At 36.7% G+C, this 19956-nt stretch overlaps 1 protein-coding gene across 1 annotated transcript; it reads left to right on the top strand.

The window, feature by feature from the left end:
- Nucleotides 1-841: 841 nt before the first annotated feature.
- LOC100642205 (protein krueppel) lies at nt 842-17218 on the top strand. The gene is made up of 3 exons (XM_003396015.4): nt 842-1427; nt 5909-6575; nt 7753-17218. The coding sequence occupies exons 1-3, from the start codon at nt 1388-1390 to the stop codon at nt 8564-8566; spliced, it is 1521 nt and encodes a 506-aa protein (XP_003396063.2). The 5' UTR covers nt 842-1387; the 3' UTR covers nt 8567-17218.
- Nucleotides 17219-19956: the final 2738 nt, after the last annotated feature.

Below are 19956 nucleotides of genomic sequence, written 5' to 3'. Positions count from 1 at the left end.
AAAAATATGCTTCCCATAAAAAAAGAATAAAAATAATAATTTTCTAGGTCGAAACGAAAGTAAGCATGGAAAGATAAATAAGAAAAACTTTCCTTCGCAGACGACTCTGTACGACAAAAAGGAAAACTAAAATATGCATTAAAAGAATGGCTACCACACAAGAAAAAGATCATCTTTTGTAACAATCTCCTTTTATACCCTCCCACCTGTTTTTTTTTATCGTCCTTGCAACTCTCAATCCGAAAGGGTGAGTAAGGACGTTTACAGTTGCAAAATATCGTTGCGTTCTATTTGCTCCCTCTCCTTCATGTCACGTCCACTCCCTACCTCTTCTCGCACAGGTTTCACCAATTACCCGCCTTCTGTGGCCGTACTCGTCCATCCTGACACGACAGAGAAATATACAGTCTTCCCTACACTTCCGAACTACTCCCACTCTTAAAGATCACGGTCGCAGGTTCACCCTGTCTCGTTTCTCGTTTACTCTGTTCCTTTCTCTTTCTGAACCTAACGTTCTAATATAACGTTCTCTTTCTATGCAACGTTCTATCCTCGTCCATCATTTCACCGAATACGTATTCCAAGTGTATATCTTTTCTCTCACACTACCCTTTACATCTTCCATTCTATGTATCTTCGTCTAACATGCGTTAGGCTTGCCTTATCCCCCAAAGAGGCACGTTTGGTGCGACTCGCGCATCTAGGGTTGCGATTCGAGAGGGTAGAAAAGTCTGTGAATAGTAGGGGAAAACAGGAGGTAGTGGGGAGGCTGGAAGTAAGGCGGTGGGGGATGTTTGACTACAGAGAGCGCGACTCGATTGTCAGTTAGTATTGGGTTAGGTCAGCCCAGAGTAACGTCGTTGGTTGTCGTCGTTCCTTGTAGTCGGACGACGACATTTGTTGTTTATAGTAGAGTAGTATCACGTTTTTACATACCTTGTTTTCTCTTATGTTCTTGTTTTCCTCCTTTTTTTTGCTCTTCATTTTTCTTAGGACGTTTGGTTCCGCGGGATACGCGCCAGTTTTGTCGAGAACGTCGGCAGAGACGACAGTCATCAAGAGAAATATATCATCATATTTCCTGTAAATTCAATGAATAAAATTTCGGTGATCTCTCGCGTCGCTTCTCCACGTTTAACTGCCTTGACCCCGAGACGAAAGGAAGAATTGGTTTTGAAGAAATATTGGAAACAGGAACAACATCTAGAAACGATCCATTCGTTTCATTCGACCACGCTCTTTGTTTGTGCAGTGTCGCTGTTTGTTAGGTTATACGTATAAGCGTTCGTCTATACATCTCGTTCTCTGCTATCGTCGGAAGTGTTCGCGCATTGTGTACAGAAGTGGATGGAGTGTCATAGTGAAAACACGTAACACGGATCATAGAATGGCACTGTCTTATCTTCAAGAGGCGCAGATTAATGCAGGTATGAACTCTCACTTGTCAATGGGTCCATTACTCTGTACTGCACTATTTAATACACAATCTTCCATTAACCCTTTCACTTTTTGTAAAAACTATTTTCGTCAGCAGTTAAAATCACACGTATGATTTCAACTATGTCTACAATTATCATATATATATATATATCATATAAAAAAACAAGGATTAAATTTGGTAGATATTAATTTTTCAAGATACTTTCTATATAAAAACCATAATCTTTACTATTTCTATTTACTAATTCAGACAATAAAAAGACTAAATCGGGTTTTACTAAAATAGACATGTGTTCTATCTAATGCTTTATACTGAGTCTTATTATTTGGCAAAAACTTTAATTGTGGCTATGAAAAGATTAATGTTTGTGGTAGAATTTCCAAATTGGAAAGATATTGCAATCGACACTAACGTTTATTTCATCTTCCGCACAAGCCAATTCCCAATCTAAATGTTTCATAAATACGAGTTTCATCGCGTATAACAGGCGTCACATCCGGTCAAAAACAAAAGGCATTCGCAGTTTCTCGTTTCGCGTTTGTTTTGACACACGGCCAAGGTGATACCACTTTTTCTTTGTTTTGTACCGAAAGAGGCGTGCAGTTACACAATCGCGTTATGTATTTTTCATGTTCCACGAAGTGGATACAATCACGAAAAAAGACGAATGAATAAAGTTTTTCTAGCTTAGGGGACATGTTAACGACAAACTGGCGTACCGCCAAAGTCTAAAAGTGCTCGCGGCGACACAGTCGTGTTGTGACATATTGTAAACATCGATAAGCCAGGAAGACGTGAAATTGCTCGACGGAAGGGAGAGGAGAGTTCGGTTTAGGAAAATGAGACTCGACGAGTTTCGCGGTTGCAACCGCCGTCCGAAAATAACCATGCCACCGTGTGATTGCAACGAAAATGCTCGAAAACGTGAAGTGCATCGCCGGCGTCCGTTGTGAACACGTTTTCTAGGTTATAAACAAAGTGCAACGGTATATTTTCTCTACGCGCGCGCGCCAACTTGTGTTGCGCATTCGACTAACGCGTTTTAGTTACAGAATCAGATGGAATCGAATCGACATTCGATTAGCTAACGGTCATTCGCATGTAAATTTGTTAGATAAATGATATTTTGAATAAAATTTATATCTTATTAATTTTTTGCTTATTATTTTAACATACATAATTATATTTCTTCTATCTTTAAGAAACTTTTTAGATTTGAGGAAATAATTTAGCAGAATTATTGTTATACGGTAATATATATACGTGGCTTCTTGTTTCGATTAGTCGAAAGTTGATCTTTGCTCGTTCTTTAGACGATCGTGTTTTTCTGTGAAAGAGTCTGTAATTAGTAATGTAGTAATATACGATTCCTCGTTTCGATTACTCGAAGTATGATCTCGTGAAACAGGTATGATTGACTAATCTATAATATAAATCCTATGTTTTACAAAAAATATTATGAGAACAGTATGATTCTTTTAAGGCTACATGAAATGAACTTATTTATAGCGTCATTATTCGGTTACCATATACAGCAAACAGTTTCGTATATTTCTTCATTTATTTAATTTATTCTTAGAAATAGTTTCCTATTTGTAGGTTCCATAATTCACGTACCATCTTTCATAATATACATATAACGTCAATGCCATTCGTCATTGCTTAATGAATATGTAGAAAGATAAACAGACTGATGTAAGAGAAAAAATTGCCCAAGAATCGTGTACATTTGAATATTTTGATATTCAATTATGTATAATCAAACTCCGTCTAATAAACACGATAGATATTAAACTTCTTAAGAAATAAATTACTTTTTTTAACTTTATTTGTTGCGAGAAAATAAAAAGATTATTGTACCTTTAAAGGAAAATTTTATGAAATAAAATATATTGTAATATCATCACATTTTTCTATTTTCCGATTTATGAACTTGATCAGCCTCTAAATAGCTAAAAGGTCGCTAAGGAGAATTCAAATTCTATTAAAATCAAATTAAGATAATGGTTTAACAGAAAACTACATACTACTTTATTTATAGAATCGACCAGATTTTATAAATATATATTCTATGTATTTTTCAGTCTTTATTGAGATTACGTTCCATGTTCAGAAGTAAAGAAGGCTGGCAGCGAAGAAGAAATTTTTATTCGGACCTAAGGGAAAGGGATTCGGAATGGAATATTGGGGTTGCGACCAATTAGGGTAGGGATGCGAGCGGGGCGGTACTTCTGGTCGTGTTGCCGGGAAACGGCGATTGTAGGCTGTAAGAATCTTAGGCCACGTTAAGGGAGGTTTTAGGGTAAGAGAAGAAAAGAGAATAGATCTTACTCGCCCTTATTGATTCAACTGGGTCTCATTACAGTTCCCCTTCTAAACGGTCCATTAATTAGTAAGTGGCGGGCTGAACCGCCATGGCCGGTTGATTCATTGTTTCCTTAAATTAAACTTCGTCTCATCTTGCATGTAGATTGCAAGTGGCCAGTTAGACAGAAGTCTTCGAATAATTACGATTTAAGTCTCGATGTCGATTTATTCCTTCTGCGAATAAGAAGTAAAACTTCGAAGGAAAACGATCACTCTCTGATGTAAATGTACCATCGAATTATTATTTCGTCGTTATCATAATATCTCTTGCATCCGCTAATTTCGTAAACCGAGCCTCTTATTAATTCAATTACCTCGTCGAGCCTTGCCAATCACGCGAATAAGCAATCATCGGAAGGTGTAACCCTAATACGAGGGTTGCTCTCTTTTTTTTTTTTTTTTTTTTTTTTGAGGATGTTAAAATTATCTTTCGTAATATCTTCTTCACTTAAATTGCATTATTTTAAAAGAAAAATATGCTAAGAATCTTTATTTTTTAACATTCAAAAACAGAGTTCCAATATCACTGTTTCTTAAGCAGAAAACACGATTCTTCACAAACAATGAAACTCCGAGTTCTTACATGACCGTATACATTTCATACCTCGAAAAAATTTCTTCGTGGAAACACCTCCAAAAATACAATTTCTATATGAAAAGTCCTGAAAGTACGGTTTCTGTGAAAAATCTTCAAAATACGATTTCTATGTGAGAACTTCGAAAAAGTTTCCCTGTAGGAAAAATTCTTCCACATTGAATATTCCCAAAAATTTAATTTCTACGTGATAACTTTCACAAATTTGGTTTTCTACTTGACTTCTTTGAAATTCGATTTTTATGCCAAAACCCCAAAACGTTCGTTTTTAGAGATTTCTACTCTAAAATCTTCCAAAAAAAACATGCTTTTCGCCCCGAGAAATTCCTACACCGAAAATTTTTCGAAATTCAGTTTTTACACTAAAATCCGCGAAAATTCCATTTGTACGTGAAAGAAAAAACGTGGAAAACCCGACGTGTACGCGGAAAACCACGTGGAGATGTTAGTAGAATGCAGACACGGCCTGCACTTTCACAGAGTCGTTGGCCTCAAGTCGAAGAGAGGCGGGTACATCGCGGTGACGTGGGTGGGAAGTCGAGGCTTATGAATGAACCGCCGCCGTACGAGAGTGTGAGTGAATGGAGGAGGACCGTGCTTCTCGCTCACGTGTGAGGAACGTGTGTGGGAGGGCTGCGAGGTAGTGACAAGGAAGAAAATACAGACACACTGTGGAGCACGCGGGAGAAAAGATCGTCGTACGATTCCGTACACGTACAAACGCTCGTCCTTTTTCGCGCATCGTATTCGCGTCTCTCGTAGCCAGCGGGCCACACCACGCGATTTGTTGTGAAACGCCACACTATTCGTCAGAACGTCAGGCGAGTTGCGAAAATCTGTATCCAGAAGTCGACTTCTTTTAATTTTTATTGCTAGAAAGATAGCTATCTTGTACTAGTATTTTATAAAATCAACATTTTCAATCGAAAATCAAAATCGACATTTTTAAGTTCGTTTTATCCATTTGTTTGATATATTATGAGAGAAGTGTAGGAAATGATAGTTGACAGGAATTTCATGGTTGTTAGTTGTTAATGTGGTAGTTATCTAAAATGAAGGTCAATATTTGTGTATGTCTTTCTTGAAGTTCTTGCAACATTAATAGTGTAGGAATAAGAAACACTTGAAAGTCTATATGTCCTAACTACAGCAGAATTATGTTTGTCAGAATTATTTGTGTTCAGGACTAATATTCAGCTTCCTTTACTATAATACTAATTAATAATAATTGTATAATAATACTAATAATTAATAATAATACTAATAATTGTAATCAATTACCATTCAAGAAATCTTTCTCCTTTACTAATGAATCATATAACACAAACGAAGGGTCGCGAAAATATTTCTCAAAATTGAGCATAGACCATATTGATATCAATATCAGTTATGGTCATAATGTTACATATTAAATCCATATTTGTAAAAATTGACGAAATTTCCTCTACATATGATCAACGATTACTTTTAAACCAATATTGGCACAACAATAATATTTCTTACAGTTGGACAACACCACGACATGAAACAAGAATCGGAGAAACAACCATTGTCGTCACCGCTGAACAACACGTCGCAAGTGGTGTTCCCTGGAATGGGTAACGCATCGCCAGGTTTATCTATGCTCACACCTCAGCAATTACTGGCTGCAAGTAGAACAGCAGCTCTGATGGCTGCAGGGATTCCCGTGTCATTGCACGCGACATTAGCCTCCAGCCCGTCTCTGTACGGACACCACCAAACTTTATTCAATGGTTGGGCTCCACCCACTGCATCCTCACCTCCGTCGCCGCTTCACCACTCACCAGGATCTGTCTCACCTGCGTTGAGCAGTAAATCTACGTCCAAACGCGCCAATAATGGCGTCACAAATAACAATAACAATGTTAACAGCGTAGTAAGTAGTAGTGGTGATAAAATCACGAAGAGAGGTCAGGCGACCAAGAGGAAATTACAAAAGTCAAAAGTGGATACTGTACAACAACCGTTAGAGGGCTCAGCGCCTTTAAGTCCACCAAGCTCAATCAGTCCTGAAGCGGGTAAGGACGGAAGGGACAAGGTGTTCACCTGTGGAGTGTGCTCCAGATCGTTTGGCTATAAGCACGTGCTGCAGAACCACGAACGCACCCACACCGGTGAGAAACCTTTCGAGTGTCCGGAATGTCACAAAAGGTGAGTTGAGAAAGAGAATGATTGTTCTTCATGTGTATTTTAATATAATGAGTATTCAATTCATTTTAGATTACTTAATATCTTATATAGTTACTCTCATCAATGTAGAAAATTATATCAGGATAAAATTGATTGATCTGCAACAACGAATATTATGAATTCCTGCCCTGAAAATGATTTTTTTCTAGGGTCATATCTTTTTAACTGGGACTATACATTTTTTATGTAACAATCGAAACACTTCATATCATCGCAAAATTGTAACTTTTGTTACGCAATAGAATCTCTGGATGATCGTAGTCTCGATATGTTAAAATGTTGACTGGCATTGATATCAAATATAAGATATAAAATATCACATGCGAAGATCTTATTTTTAGTGAAACAAGTTAAGCAATCGTGTTAATGCGTTTCGTACTGCGTCATCAATGACGCACAGCAGAAAGCAAGAATAAAGATTTCATTACTAAGAAAATTAAAATGACAAGAACATAGTACGATAACCATTTCTCGGAAATGTTTTCCGTGGTTATATATCTTAATATAAATTTCTCACTTGATTTTCAAGTTGTTTCAAAAGTATCAATTTTTGTACGATGCTCAGTAATGATATTCATATATGATGGATATATGACATTAGATCAATGTTATTCTTGAATAGAATCCCAATTCGTATCTCTTTGAGATAACATAACGTTAGTTAGCTTTTGCATGATTTAATAAAAACGAAATAAGCTTAAAGTCATTAAAAAAGTAAAACTCATCGTGAATTCTTTCCCATCGACGTACCTTGCTTATTTCTTCGCCTTGTGTTTGTGCTACTGTTTACTTTGTGCTACTATTCTTTATTCAGAATTCTGAACATGCAAATCTGCAGGCACGATATTTCCATTTGAAACGTATCTGGAAACGATACAGATAAAAGTCAAGATACCAGCTTTGAAGTGCACAGTATCGAGATATTTATTCCGTTGACCAAAGAGTTGAACTCTTTCAACATGCTATCCTACATCAAAATTTTTCTACATTTTTACAAACGCAATATACTACATTTATACTGTAGTTACCGTATCCTATCACCTTTTAGCGGAAGTACACGCAATTCCCAATTATGCAATGAAAGATCAAAGTCAAATCTACCAAAATTAAAAAGAAAATCGTTACATTTGTGATGCAGATTCACACGGGACCATCATCTAAAGACCCACATGCGACTTCACACGGGCGAGAAGCCTTACCACTGTAGCCACTGTGATCGCCAATTCGTCCAAGTAGCCAACCTGCGTCGCCACTTGCGCGTGCACACTGGTGAACGTCCATACGCGTGCGAGTTATGTTCAGCCAAGTTCAGCGACTCGAATCAACTAAAGGCTCATCTGCTGATCCACAAGGGCGAGAAACCGTTCGAGTGCGAGCAATGTCAGATGCGATTCAGACGAAGGCACCACCTGATACATCACAAGTGTGGCACCAGTATGAACTCTGGACAAGTAACGAGAACACAGGTTGCCTCTCCGTCATTGGCAAGCGACGATTTAGAAGAGGATATCGACATTGATATCGACGTAGAAGTAGAGGAAGCCGAAGCATCATCATTAGCCAGCAAAAAAACAAGTGCTTCTGTTAGACCTGTGCATAAGTTCAGTAATCAATTAGCAAATCCTATCATCGGCAATTCTATGCCTATACCATTGAATTTAGCCGGTATTCCTGTGGATTTACCAGAGCAAACGGAACCAGAAGACTTATCTATGTCAACTGGTATGCATTCTCAGTGCAGACCACACTCTCAGTCAAATAGCATCAGTGACTCGCCATTAAGTCATAGCCCGAGCAGTGACATCATTCACGGAGAGGATGATGATGACATCGATATGGTGTCGGGAACGTCCAGCCCAAACGCTGTTTTTCTTCAAAGTCACCACAACAAATACACGCACTTCGCATCCCTTGGAAACACTGCCGCGGCTAATGTCGGCCACGCGTCCTAGTGGAGTCTTTAGGGGTACGTAGACACAATACTTGTAGAAAAGCCACCCTGTACTTTATCTCGGTTCGACGCTTCTACCCAAGGAAAAACGCTACTCCAAGGTTTTTAGGGTGGGCAAAGGAAAAGATATAAGGGGAGAAAGAAATAGAAAGAGATCGTCAGAAGGGAGAAAAATGGAGTTTCTCGTTTATATTGGATAGCAAGGCGAATCGAGTCCCGACAGGCTCACGAATCGAATTGAATCCTCACACTGAATCCTCCACGCACCGGTTCACAGTCACTATTGTTAAGATGCTTTTTATAGATATATATATTATATTATTATAGATGATTATTAATTATTACTGTACCTAAACGAGGCAAGGGAGGATGAAAGATAGAGGTCGAAAAGCGTATTGGCAGGTCTACGAGTATCCTCCACGTAAAACGTGTAATTTATAAAAATGGAACAAACATTCAGGGACGTGAATCTTTTTGGCAATGAGAAAAAGAAGGAAATGGATTGATATTATATATACGAGAGGAAAAGCAGCCAGGATTTTCTTTTCTGAGCTGTTGGTTTATTTCCTTCGTGTACATAATTACGCGACAACAAAGAAATTGAAAGGTAATTGTGTATTTAGTTGGTCGCTGTAGTTTCGCGTGTTCCGTTTTTCAATGAAAGCCGCGATAATGAGTTTAGATAGATATTAATTATTACTTAGATAGGTATCTATAAAAATATGAGAGACAGAAGCAAGTACATGTGTCTCCGTTCGTGTAAATGTGAGTGTGATTGTGTTCGACACATATGTACATATGTGCACGTGAATGATTGGAGAGAGAATCGAAAAATAAAACTAGAAATTACAGAATGAATGTACTGGTATACAAGTTCCTCTGACAGTAAAAGTAGCGGGGGGGAGTGACATCGGTTCGTCGGTCCTCTGTCGCTTTTGCACTTCACTGATTTGTCAAGCTGTCGACACCATTGTTCTTTTTTTTTTTAATTCTTTTATATTTCTCAGTGTTCTTTGTCGATCTTCAATTTCTTGTCTTCCTTTCGTCTTTTTTTTTTTTTTTTTTTCTTGTAAGAAATGTAACTTTATGCAATTTACAAGACGTTTATACAATGCGCTTTTTAAGTTAATTTTGTCTGTAACGGTACCACACAAGTAAGTTACTTGAAGTACGTGTACGCGTGTAACTGAGATGATAATAACTGTTAGCTAACTGATGATAACATAACTGATGATAATAACTCATACCTTCCAACGGTATCAGCATGATTTTTTGTTACGTAGCACCAAGAATGAGCTCGAGATGTCTTCTATACTTACTGATTTGCACCCTCAAACGTGTACATCTAGCATCATGCCTTTCGCTAACGAGATACTTCATTTCATATTAAAGTTAGAGAATTGTGACACAAAAGATTGACTTCGATATATTTAAATATTGCACTATCATTGCATTTAAATATTAGAACACATTTAACGCTAGAGTTTTATTAAAATTCATGGAATATCAATCGTTATCTTCACAAGCTTTATATCTACATACACTTCTTCGATTCCCAAGTAACAATTGAGAAAATAGCCACAAATTTTCGCACTATGCGGCAAATTAAAAGTCATAGTAATGTAAGTTAAGATTTTAAGAATTTGAATTTAATTTCTTAAAAATCTTCTAATTAAGTCTTTGGATTTCTATTCTTAAGAGTCATCCGTCTAGCTTCACAATAAACTAAATTAATATATGCTTTCATAACTTAGAAAGATGCAATTTAGTTTTCAGTGACAATAAAACTCTATTTTATGGAAATGTAGCAGAAATCACTCTACGTATTCTTTTATACACGAATACACACATCAGAGTTTAAAAATCATCTCGCAAGAGCGAAGAATCAAAAAACCCGAATCACCCTTGATTTACATTCGCCTTCGCAAAAAATTCAACCCGTAAGACGATCTTCCGACGTGATTTCGATTCGCATTAATCCGTACAATGATCGAAACCTGCGAGTGGATCCTTGTACGAGAATCCTTCGTTTCACGAAGGATACGTGTTCTCTGTTCATTCTCGTTGTACAATCAGGGACCATCTTTTCTTCTCCGATTTCCATCTTTTTTTCTAACAGGCAGCCGGTTGCTCGAAGGAGAACGATCTTTTGTTGCTTAGACTACGGCGGCCGTCTGTTTCGCGCGAACCAGTTTTCGCAATGATACACACAGCCGCGTGCCGAAAATTCGCAGCCGGTGGTCGTCTTCAAAACGAGATAAAGCATCCCTCCGTCGTCGACTTTCTAGCGGATAGCCTATGCCAACTTTGCCTCAATGGTCCTCTGATTTATGTTCACCGGTCAGCATGCAAATTTCATCGGTGTGTTTCGAGGCCATTTCGGCTCATTGTTCCATGGGTCAGTCCTAGGACTCTTTTTGGGGACACGAGAAGTGGTCATGGTAACGTCATTCATCCTCCCTCTTCCGGGTCTACTGGACCCCATTTGTTGTTTCTGAAATTGTAACGCCGAAGCCAAGTAATATAACACGATGTACTCTGTATACCGCTCGGCTTTTCGATGACATAAAAGGACAAGAGAAGTAGGTATCCTCGTCTGCATTTTCTGCAAGTGCCGCACGAAACACTGCCGGGGACACAAATTGCCCTCGTTTCGCTTCCGTTCGATTCGTATGACCATTTCGTAAGAGAAGGAACGAAAGAAGGCTCGGCTAGTGCGAAGAACAACTTCTTCACTAGGTGCTCGACTCTGTTTCGTTTAGGTCTTTATTAAATCTCGCGTTCACTTCATTTTGTTTTAGGATGCTGAAGATATCTCGTAATTCAGAATTAGCTTTTCGATGAATAACGTTAATAGGGATTTTTGAGTAAATGAATTATTTTGATCTAAAAATACCAAAGTTTTCTTTCACTTCTCCTAGGATATAGACTAAGATGTCTACGGGTTTAGAAAATCGTCTTTTAAACCGAGTGCACATTGATACTCACTTTTATAATTTTTGCTTCTTTTCCATAAAAAAGCTTGAATCATTGAAGATAACATTTGAAGATAATTTAGCAAATTAAGAGTGAGATTTTGATTGATAATTCTACTAAGAGATAAAATTTACTGGTACATTTGTTTTTGAAGGTGTGTCTTTAATTTAAACTTTGAATTGAATCGATTTTGTATCAATATTTTAAAATCATAATTATCAACGAAACACGGTAATTGACGATCGAAGCGCAAAGCAAACATAAACAGTTAACTGCATCGACGTAGAAGAAATAAGTTTGGAAATTAATCGGTGGACTTTCTCTTTTCGAAAGTGAAAATATAGCTGGGGTCGTACCGGGGAAACAGAATCCATAGCCGCTGCGTTACACTTTCGCCACATTCTTTCCCAAAGGTCCCGACTCATCCGCACTTCTCACTCGTTATTCACGTTCCAAGCTTTCGAGGAACATTTTCCAGCCCACTTGCCTCTTCCTCCCTCTTTGAGACCGCGCGTTTTCGCCCTTTTATACACGTGTTACGAAGCATCTCTCGAGCTCTTTCAAGCTAAACGTTTTGGTCGCTCATTACACTGCTTCTACGTACCAAAAATTTCCTTTCCTTTGGAAATTATAGAAAAAACTCACGACTTACACTACAGAGTGTAGAAGAATGTATATGTAACCTAAGAACTTTCAAATCGTTCATTCTTTATTTTTTATTTTGCATTGTAGTTCTGAGATTATTACGACACGCGTGACACAAATTACGGTTGAGAGCAGACCGACGCGATACTTCTCATATACATTTTTTGATAAATGGTACTATACAATACATTTCATGGATTTATGTTTTTACCATTAATATATAATTACAATGGCACCGCGTTATTCGTACACTTGGTTAAACTGCTCAGAAAGCAACCAATTATTTTACTGAACAATTCGAGAAAAAATAAGAATGTTAAGTGTTAAATGGATCACAAAGTTCTTAAGTAATATTCCATTTTTCTAATGCTCTGTAAACGCATCGGGTCGTTGACAAGTTATATAAATGTCATCTTTAAATTACCTTCCTTTGAATCTCAATTTTTATTCAAATAAGACAATTATCGTATTCAGAATGTTTCAAAAACTTTTGAAAAGCGTAAGTGAGTATGAGATCGACACATGTATCCAAAAAATGAAATTTAGGAATTTCCAAAAAGATCGAGTTAATCAATGTCACTGCTACAATCTATTAATTTTTGTCATCCTATATTTGTTTATATATCGTTTCGAATGAAATAGAATGTTCCATTTATTTTGAAGAAAAGATACTTTTCTTCTCCGTTTGTTCGTCCATTAGTTCGTCTTTAAATAGACGTCAATTGATTTCAACATCGACAGCTATTCGAGTAACAGCGACAGAGGTCAGTAAGCTCCGGCCTCGTACCCCGGAGAAAAGCAAAAACCACCCCGAATCCCAGGTGTATTATATATTTAGAGAAACCCACCCTCAAAATAAAGCGATATACAAGATAAAAGAATATTATAAATTGCGTTTTTTCTTGTAATATACGAGCGTACCGTTAATCCTTCGATTCGCTTTTCGACTGAATTTACCTGTATATTCATTTATCTATAACAAACTGCAAATTTTTATAACGTACAAAGGTATAAATATTGTTTAGAATATTTAGAATTTACAATGATTTTCTCCTATTTAGTTTTCATTTTTGCAGCTCCCTTCATAAAAGTATAAATTCGCATGAAAGTTCGCAGCCTAGTAATAATAATCTATGGATGAAATGAATCTATGGATGGACCAATGTCGTTGTCATTGAAAATCAACGTGAGCTTTTAACTTAATCAAACTAATTACCGAATCGTATAACAGTCTGAAAAGCGAATATAATAGTAAAATATTGTTGCATATAAAGATTTATGCTTGCAACAGTGACTTGTGATGATAATAGCTAGAAAGATAGTTTGTATTATAACTTGTTTTTGTTAATGTGTTTTATGATGTGAAGTGGTTCATTCTCTATTAATAGAGAAGGTAAAAAGGAAAAATAAAAAGGTAAAATAATTCTTGGCTAAGAATTCTCTCATATATTGAATTCCTTAATTTCTTATTATGAGTCTATTTCTAGAAAAATAATCTAAAACTGAATTAATCTAGTATCATTGAGAAATTGCATTTTAGTAAGATCGTTTTTAAGTTATACATTAATCATCTATGCTAAAGGTTAATATTAAATTGAAATATTTCTTAGGAAACCTTTACAATCACTAAAATAGCTATTTTAGTGAAATCATCTACACCACCTGCACACTATTGATCGTGTTAAAATAAACGTATACTAAACATAGATCCCACTAAACTACGCAGTATCGCAATAATATCATGTTCCTCGTTTGATTGCCATTTGTTTTTCCTATAATTATGTGCCATTAAGTAGATCATATATTCGCAAAAGAGAAATAGTCTTTCGGTAGTTAAAGCTAAGAGCACGGTACGCTCGTTGATTCTGTTTTGCACGACATCGATCAGTTGTTTGAAAAATCGAATTTTAAATAGAAGTTTAATAACGTAACGAGAGGCAAACTACGCTCTATCCTAGTTTTATATACATCATTCTGTAGAATTTACGTCGTCGAATAGATAAAATCCACGAAGCAAATGGCGAAAAATTGATACCATAAGAGGAAAGAGGAAACAGGAAAAGAAATAAAGTAAAATCGTATGATTCGTTCTTTTTTTTCTTCTTGCCAGTCAATTTCCATTCGTGGACGATAGATTCTACCCGACGACGATTTCTGAAACACGGTACCTTGAAAGAGATCGATTCCTAGTTAATGGTTGTTAGTTCCGAATTGATACTGGTGAAATTACGTTCCTGTCGGCCCGCTATATATCGGTTCATATATACGGGCCAATTGTTTTCTATGTTTCTTTGTAAACAGACCAGAATCACTGAAAATAATAGCCGAAAATTAGACGAAAAGAACTAATGGATTAAAGATAAAAACGGAAGTCTCGCATCGAGTACCTATTTGTATTTAAAGAAAAAAAATAGAATTATCGCTTGTCCTACCTACTGTCGTAATAATCATTATCGTTGTTGTCCTTTTAATCTTAATGTACAAGGGAAAAAAGAACATACGTATACATACGATTACTATATGTTTGTGTCAAATTATAACATTATATCGAATACGATGTGTATCGCAAAGAAAAAGTTTGGGACTCACGAGTTAGCGGAAGTGAAACTCGAATACAATGTACATTAATACGAGAAATCATACGATATTTATCATGACTAGAAATTAATCTGTATAATATAATCTTTATTAGCGATCATGTATATCATTATCGATTTATCTACTAAACGCGTAGTAATATCTGTACAATATGACAAATGAAAAAATGTAATATTTATTACTCAATTGAGCATGTCGGAGGGAAACGTATTCGAGTCTGCGTCTGTCACTTCCGATCGCTCGAATACTCGATTAAAAATTATGTACCTATGGTGTATACTTCTCTGTATCTATGTAACTAGAATTATACGTATATAGTTATAATTTTGTACAGTCAACGCAGACGCTAATCACGTATGCACGAGCCGGTCGATCGTTCGCGCGTAAATTCAAATACGGTTAATCGCGATGTTCGTTATTGCGGGTTGTTTATTCTCTATGGTGACCAAACGAACGTAAATATCGTCTCTATACTTTCACCATGTGAAAATGCTTCGAACAACACAGGCGCGCGCGAACGTCGCCATACACACGGTACAAATTCAAATTTTATGCCTATAAACTACTACTATAAACGTTGATTAACAGTGTTCCGCGGTATTTACGGATAGACGATATTCTCGCTACTCTAATTAAACGAAGGCTACTTGAGAGTGGGCGCCCGATCCACGTATACCGTTCGAAATGTCGATCGCTGTGCACGTTTCTTACGGACATTCTTTGATCTTTGATACGCCGAAAGATGACGAACTCTTCGGATCTGATATTGTTAAATTACAGATAAATGTAATAGTTGAGATTTTGTTTCTAATCTATTTTCTATTTGTACTATATCGCGTGTGATAAATATCAACGAGGATCATTAGGTAAATTGGTTTGGTGTCTTTAAATATATCAGTATCTAGTAGATAACTATTCTTTTGTTTTATGATAATTTTAGAAAAATACTACCTGTAACTTCGTTTGACTTTATACAATGATTTTAACAATGTAGTTCTAACGCATGACATCTAAATCTACATTGGAATTTTTGTTCGACGAGTCACTGGATTAATTTACCTGTGTAATATATACTCAAAGAACAAGTAACTCAACCCAAACTATTGTAAAGTTTACCTAATGATACCAGCTTTAAAGTTAACATTGTCCGCAGGCGTGTATCCAAGGTATACAAAGTTTCTCAATGACAGCAAACAGTCTGCAGCCACCGTTCATAAACATCCTATCCAAATTACTATATCCTGTTTGTATATTGTAACGTCTTTCAACTATAGTTATATTTACAACATTTCCAAATCTTTCCTATTTTATATCATATTCGTTGCGTCATTACACGATGTAATGTTATTATTGATGTACAATTTATTCGTAGAAATTTTACAGTGATGACACTGTGCCATTTGATTGTTTCTTATTTTTAGTATTAGAATCATACAATAGCATGTATGTATTACATCAATATACGTGTGCGCGCGTGCGCGTGTGTGTGTGTGTGTGTGTTACGTATGTGTGGAAATTGAAAGCTGTCGAAGCACATAATCTCGTTGCAAAATTACGATATTTTGTCATTTGTGTGCACGAAACTTTGCAGAGATTTACTAACTCGATTTATCAGCCGTTTGTTATAAAGATTTTCTGTAATAGAAATTTTGCACGCGTAAACACATGCCTGCAAACAATGTTTGTATTAACTGTACACGTCATTGAATAGAAGCGAGAAGAAGATAAAATTTGTTCGTTAAGAGACACGTTGTGTACAATCGATCGAAGATTTCTTTTCTAAAAAAAATAAAAATAAAAAATAAGAAAAATAGAAAAAAAAGCAAAGACAAGTGGCGTATCGGGGAATCAAGTGGCACTCGATGTATACTATGAAACTGACACTACCTCACCAGACACCTAATATATCTGAACCACAAGACTGATTTTTAATAGTATTCCTAAATAGATAAGAAAAGAAGGAAAAAAAAGAGAAACTAAAGTGGAAAGAAGTAAAATAAAGAAAAGGGGAAGAAGAAACGGGATATTATAAAGAAAGATATTGCGCGTACAAATACGAATAGACCGTTTTTTAAGTAATATAATTAATCATAGTACTCTACCCGTAGTTATTATTATTAAACATTATTAATTATTGTCATTGTCATGATCATACCGCGCTACTTCGCTGTCGATCATTGAATTCCTACCTTGGAAATAGGAAAACGAAAAATGAAACAGAAAAACAGATTCTTTGTATTATAATGGCGTTTACTTGTAATTTTATCGATCCTACCAAACCACACGAACCCCCTCTTCAACTCTCACCAAAAGTCTATGCCGGATTTCTCGCGAATCATACCGCAAACCACCGCCACTCATTGTAATGAATGTTCCCATCGAGTTGACGTCTGTCAAAATATTTTTATTATTAAAAACTCACTGTTTAATCGTTCTCGTGCTTTTTCTTTTTCCTCCCATATCACCTATCTGTCTAAAAAGATGGATTCTCTCGAGTTCTTCAACCAGGTATGAGTGCGTAAGTATTAAGAAATATTCATACTGATTAATATTTTGTGGAAAGAATCATCACATTGCAGTACCAGTTCTTATAGCTGGATCTACTAATATTTCGTTCGGTACTCAACAAAGAATTAAAACGAGCATAACATCTTAATTGTTTATTAATCATTCTTCCAATACACGATCTAGAGATACTACATTCACGATGACGAATCACTGTGGTCATGGTAAGTAGATAATTCTCCATTATTCCTCAGTCAAAGCGCGAATGTATTTAATTTGATCGTTCAATTGTCCAAACATCGATATTATATATTCGATGCGTTTCGCTCGACGAAACCGATCATCGTCGGTATAATCTGTCATACGTGGAACCATAGCGGAGTAAAGTTAACAGATTCCATAGGAACCGGCGATCCATCGATGTTTCTCGGGAACCCATCGATAAAAATCCAGTGTCTATTATTCCCTGAAGGACCGCGAAGCGAGGACCCGAATAAACTGTCGCGGCCCACAAAGCGTCAATATTTTCACAACTCATCCGAGGTTGCATCTTGCAACAGCAACGCCCGATATTGTAGGAAAACGAAAAAAAAGAGAAAAAAAATCATAGAGAGAGAGAGGGTGAAAAGGGGTGGATACTGAAAAACTGTACCCGTGAACCACTCCGCGTCTCTCTTCCACCTCCGATGCTCGCGTCTTTTTCGCTCGTTTTTCGAGCGAAACGTTGCTGCACGAGCTGCATTCAGCTGCGCGCCATTCAATTCGACGAGTTTCCAAAATCTAGGATTCCACATACGAGATTCTTGGTGTGCGTGAGAGAAGAGTGGCTGCCGGCGCTGTTAAATCGTTCGAGAGAGAGAAGGGAAGAGAGCCGGCCGTGGCACAGTGACACATTATGCCGTAATGTGGGGGCACGTGGCAGATGCAGAGGATCGAGTCTGGCTCGATGGATCGGTGAAATCCGTCAGCGCGCAATTTCCTTTCCTGTGTTCGTCTGTTTCGTCCGGATAGATGTTTGTTCCTCCTTACCTTTGATCAGATGAGTCGACAGACTTTTCGTTTGATTAGTTGCACGTTCTGGGTATTAGTTACCGTTGTCCTCGGGGAGTTGTTAAACGACACTTTAATGTACGACTGAGGGATGGAATTGGATATCGATTGCATTCGTTCGCGGAGATATCGAATGAAAAATATCGCGTGTATGTATGCAAATTTGTGGATATATTGGTTCTTTTATATCCATAATAGATATTATACACATGAAAGCATTTGAGTTTCTAGAGTAAGATTCCGAGAATTTTCACGCTTATAGATAGATTGTAGGTTTACTAGGGTATTTATACATATAACTACTAAAATTTAAAGAAAGTACTTTTGCAAAACGTCTTCAATTTTACTCGCTTAATATCACTATCGTCTTGCTACATCACGATAATAATTATTAACTTCTCGCTCGCAGCTGAAATTAAGAAACTCAATTCATTTGTCATTTCTTTGCTCATTAGCAAGTGAAATTTCGGTTATAGCCGGTTACGTAATGTATCATTCTCACCATAATACGGAAATGTAGCTTGACGACACCTATATCATAAATGTAAATTCGAGAAGTGCGTGATAGTTGACAGAAGAAAGATTAAAACTTTTATACTTTTACATTAGACATTTATGACATTGGTAACGGTGCAACAACTGTACCGTCTGATAAATCCTAAAATAAATACATCATATTTGTTAATTGCTTTTGTCGAAATCATAATTCCGTCTGGAAAAAGAAAGGTTGAAACTATAACATTTAGTTTAGTATATCACCATTTTTGTCTTGTATCATTTTGAAGGCAACCAATTATATATTACCGGAAGCATGCAGACTGTTACCACTGCAAAGTTTTTGTGAAAGGCACCATGGACGCATGAAGAAAATTTCGTAAGCGCTAAGCATTCCTTTTCGAACGCATTCAGAAAAAAACTGTTTTCGAGGTCCGGAAAGCTGGAAGGGCTCTGGTCCGTTATGTTGCTACCTGAATATCAGTATAAAATACATAAACATACGTAAGCTGTACCGTAATTACTTGTAGGAATAAACCGACTGTCTTATTGGCTTCACTCTCGCAGGCAATATCTTTTTATTAATGAGAATATATTGACTCTTTTTAGACCTGCAGAACAAGGCACATTTCGGTATCACAAATATGAAAATATTTATACTCCAGCTACTAGAAAGGTATTAGTTTTATTATTTTTCAAAGTATGCTTATATTTAGAATGCTTACAGTTGCAAAATATAAGTGAGCGCGATAATCTTTCGTTTATTATAATATTATTAAAATTTGTTTACAATCACAATTGTTTACAATTTATTCTCAAAGATTTTTAAAAACCTTGAAACGGTTGAAAAATTCTATTACGGCACTGGAGACGTTAAAGAAACAATAGAAAATAAATAACTCCCAATTCCGACTCACCAGGCCTCATTCTTCAACTCCATGCTCTAATTCCACAGGAAAATCTACTCTGTGGACTGCTTTTCCACCTTCCAAATAATCGTAAGCCCGTGAGCGACGGTACACTTTTATGCGTGCCTGGATTTCACGTAATTTTGGGTTTCTCCGAAAAGTAAATGGTATCGCATTTCTTGGGGCGCTGCATCGGATTGGCGCATTGTCAACG

This window comes from Bombus terrestris, chromosome 6 (genome assembly GCF_910591885.1).
Source record: "Bombus terrestris chromosome 6, iyBomTerr1.2, whole genome shotgun sequence".
NCBI classification, from domain to species: domain Eukaryota; kingdom Metazoa; phylum Arthropoda; class Insecta; order Hymenoptera; family Apidae; genus Bombus; species Bombus terrestris.
The sequence above is the reverse complement of the archived record's forward strand: the minus strand, read 5'-3'. Positions and strand labels throughout refer to the sequence as shown.

Coding starts and splice junctions, on each gene's coding strand:
- LOC100642205 (XM_003396015.4), top strand. CDS start 1,388: ATGGCACTGTCTTATCTTCAAGAGGCGCAGATTAATGCAG. Junction 1,428..5,908: donor AGAGGCGCAGATTAATGCAG/GTATGAACTCTC, acceptor TATTTCTTACAG/TTGGACAACACCACGACATG. Junction 6,576..7,752: donor TGTCCGGAATGTCACAAAAG/GTGAGTTGAGAA, acceptor TTTGTGATGCAG/ATTCACACGGGACCATCATC.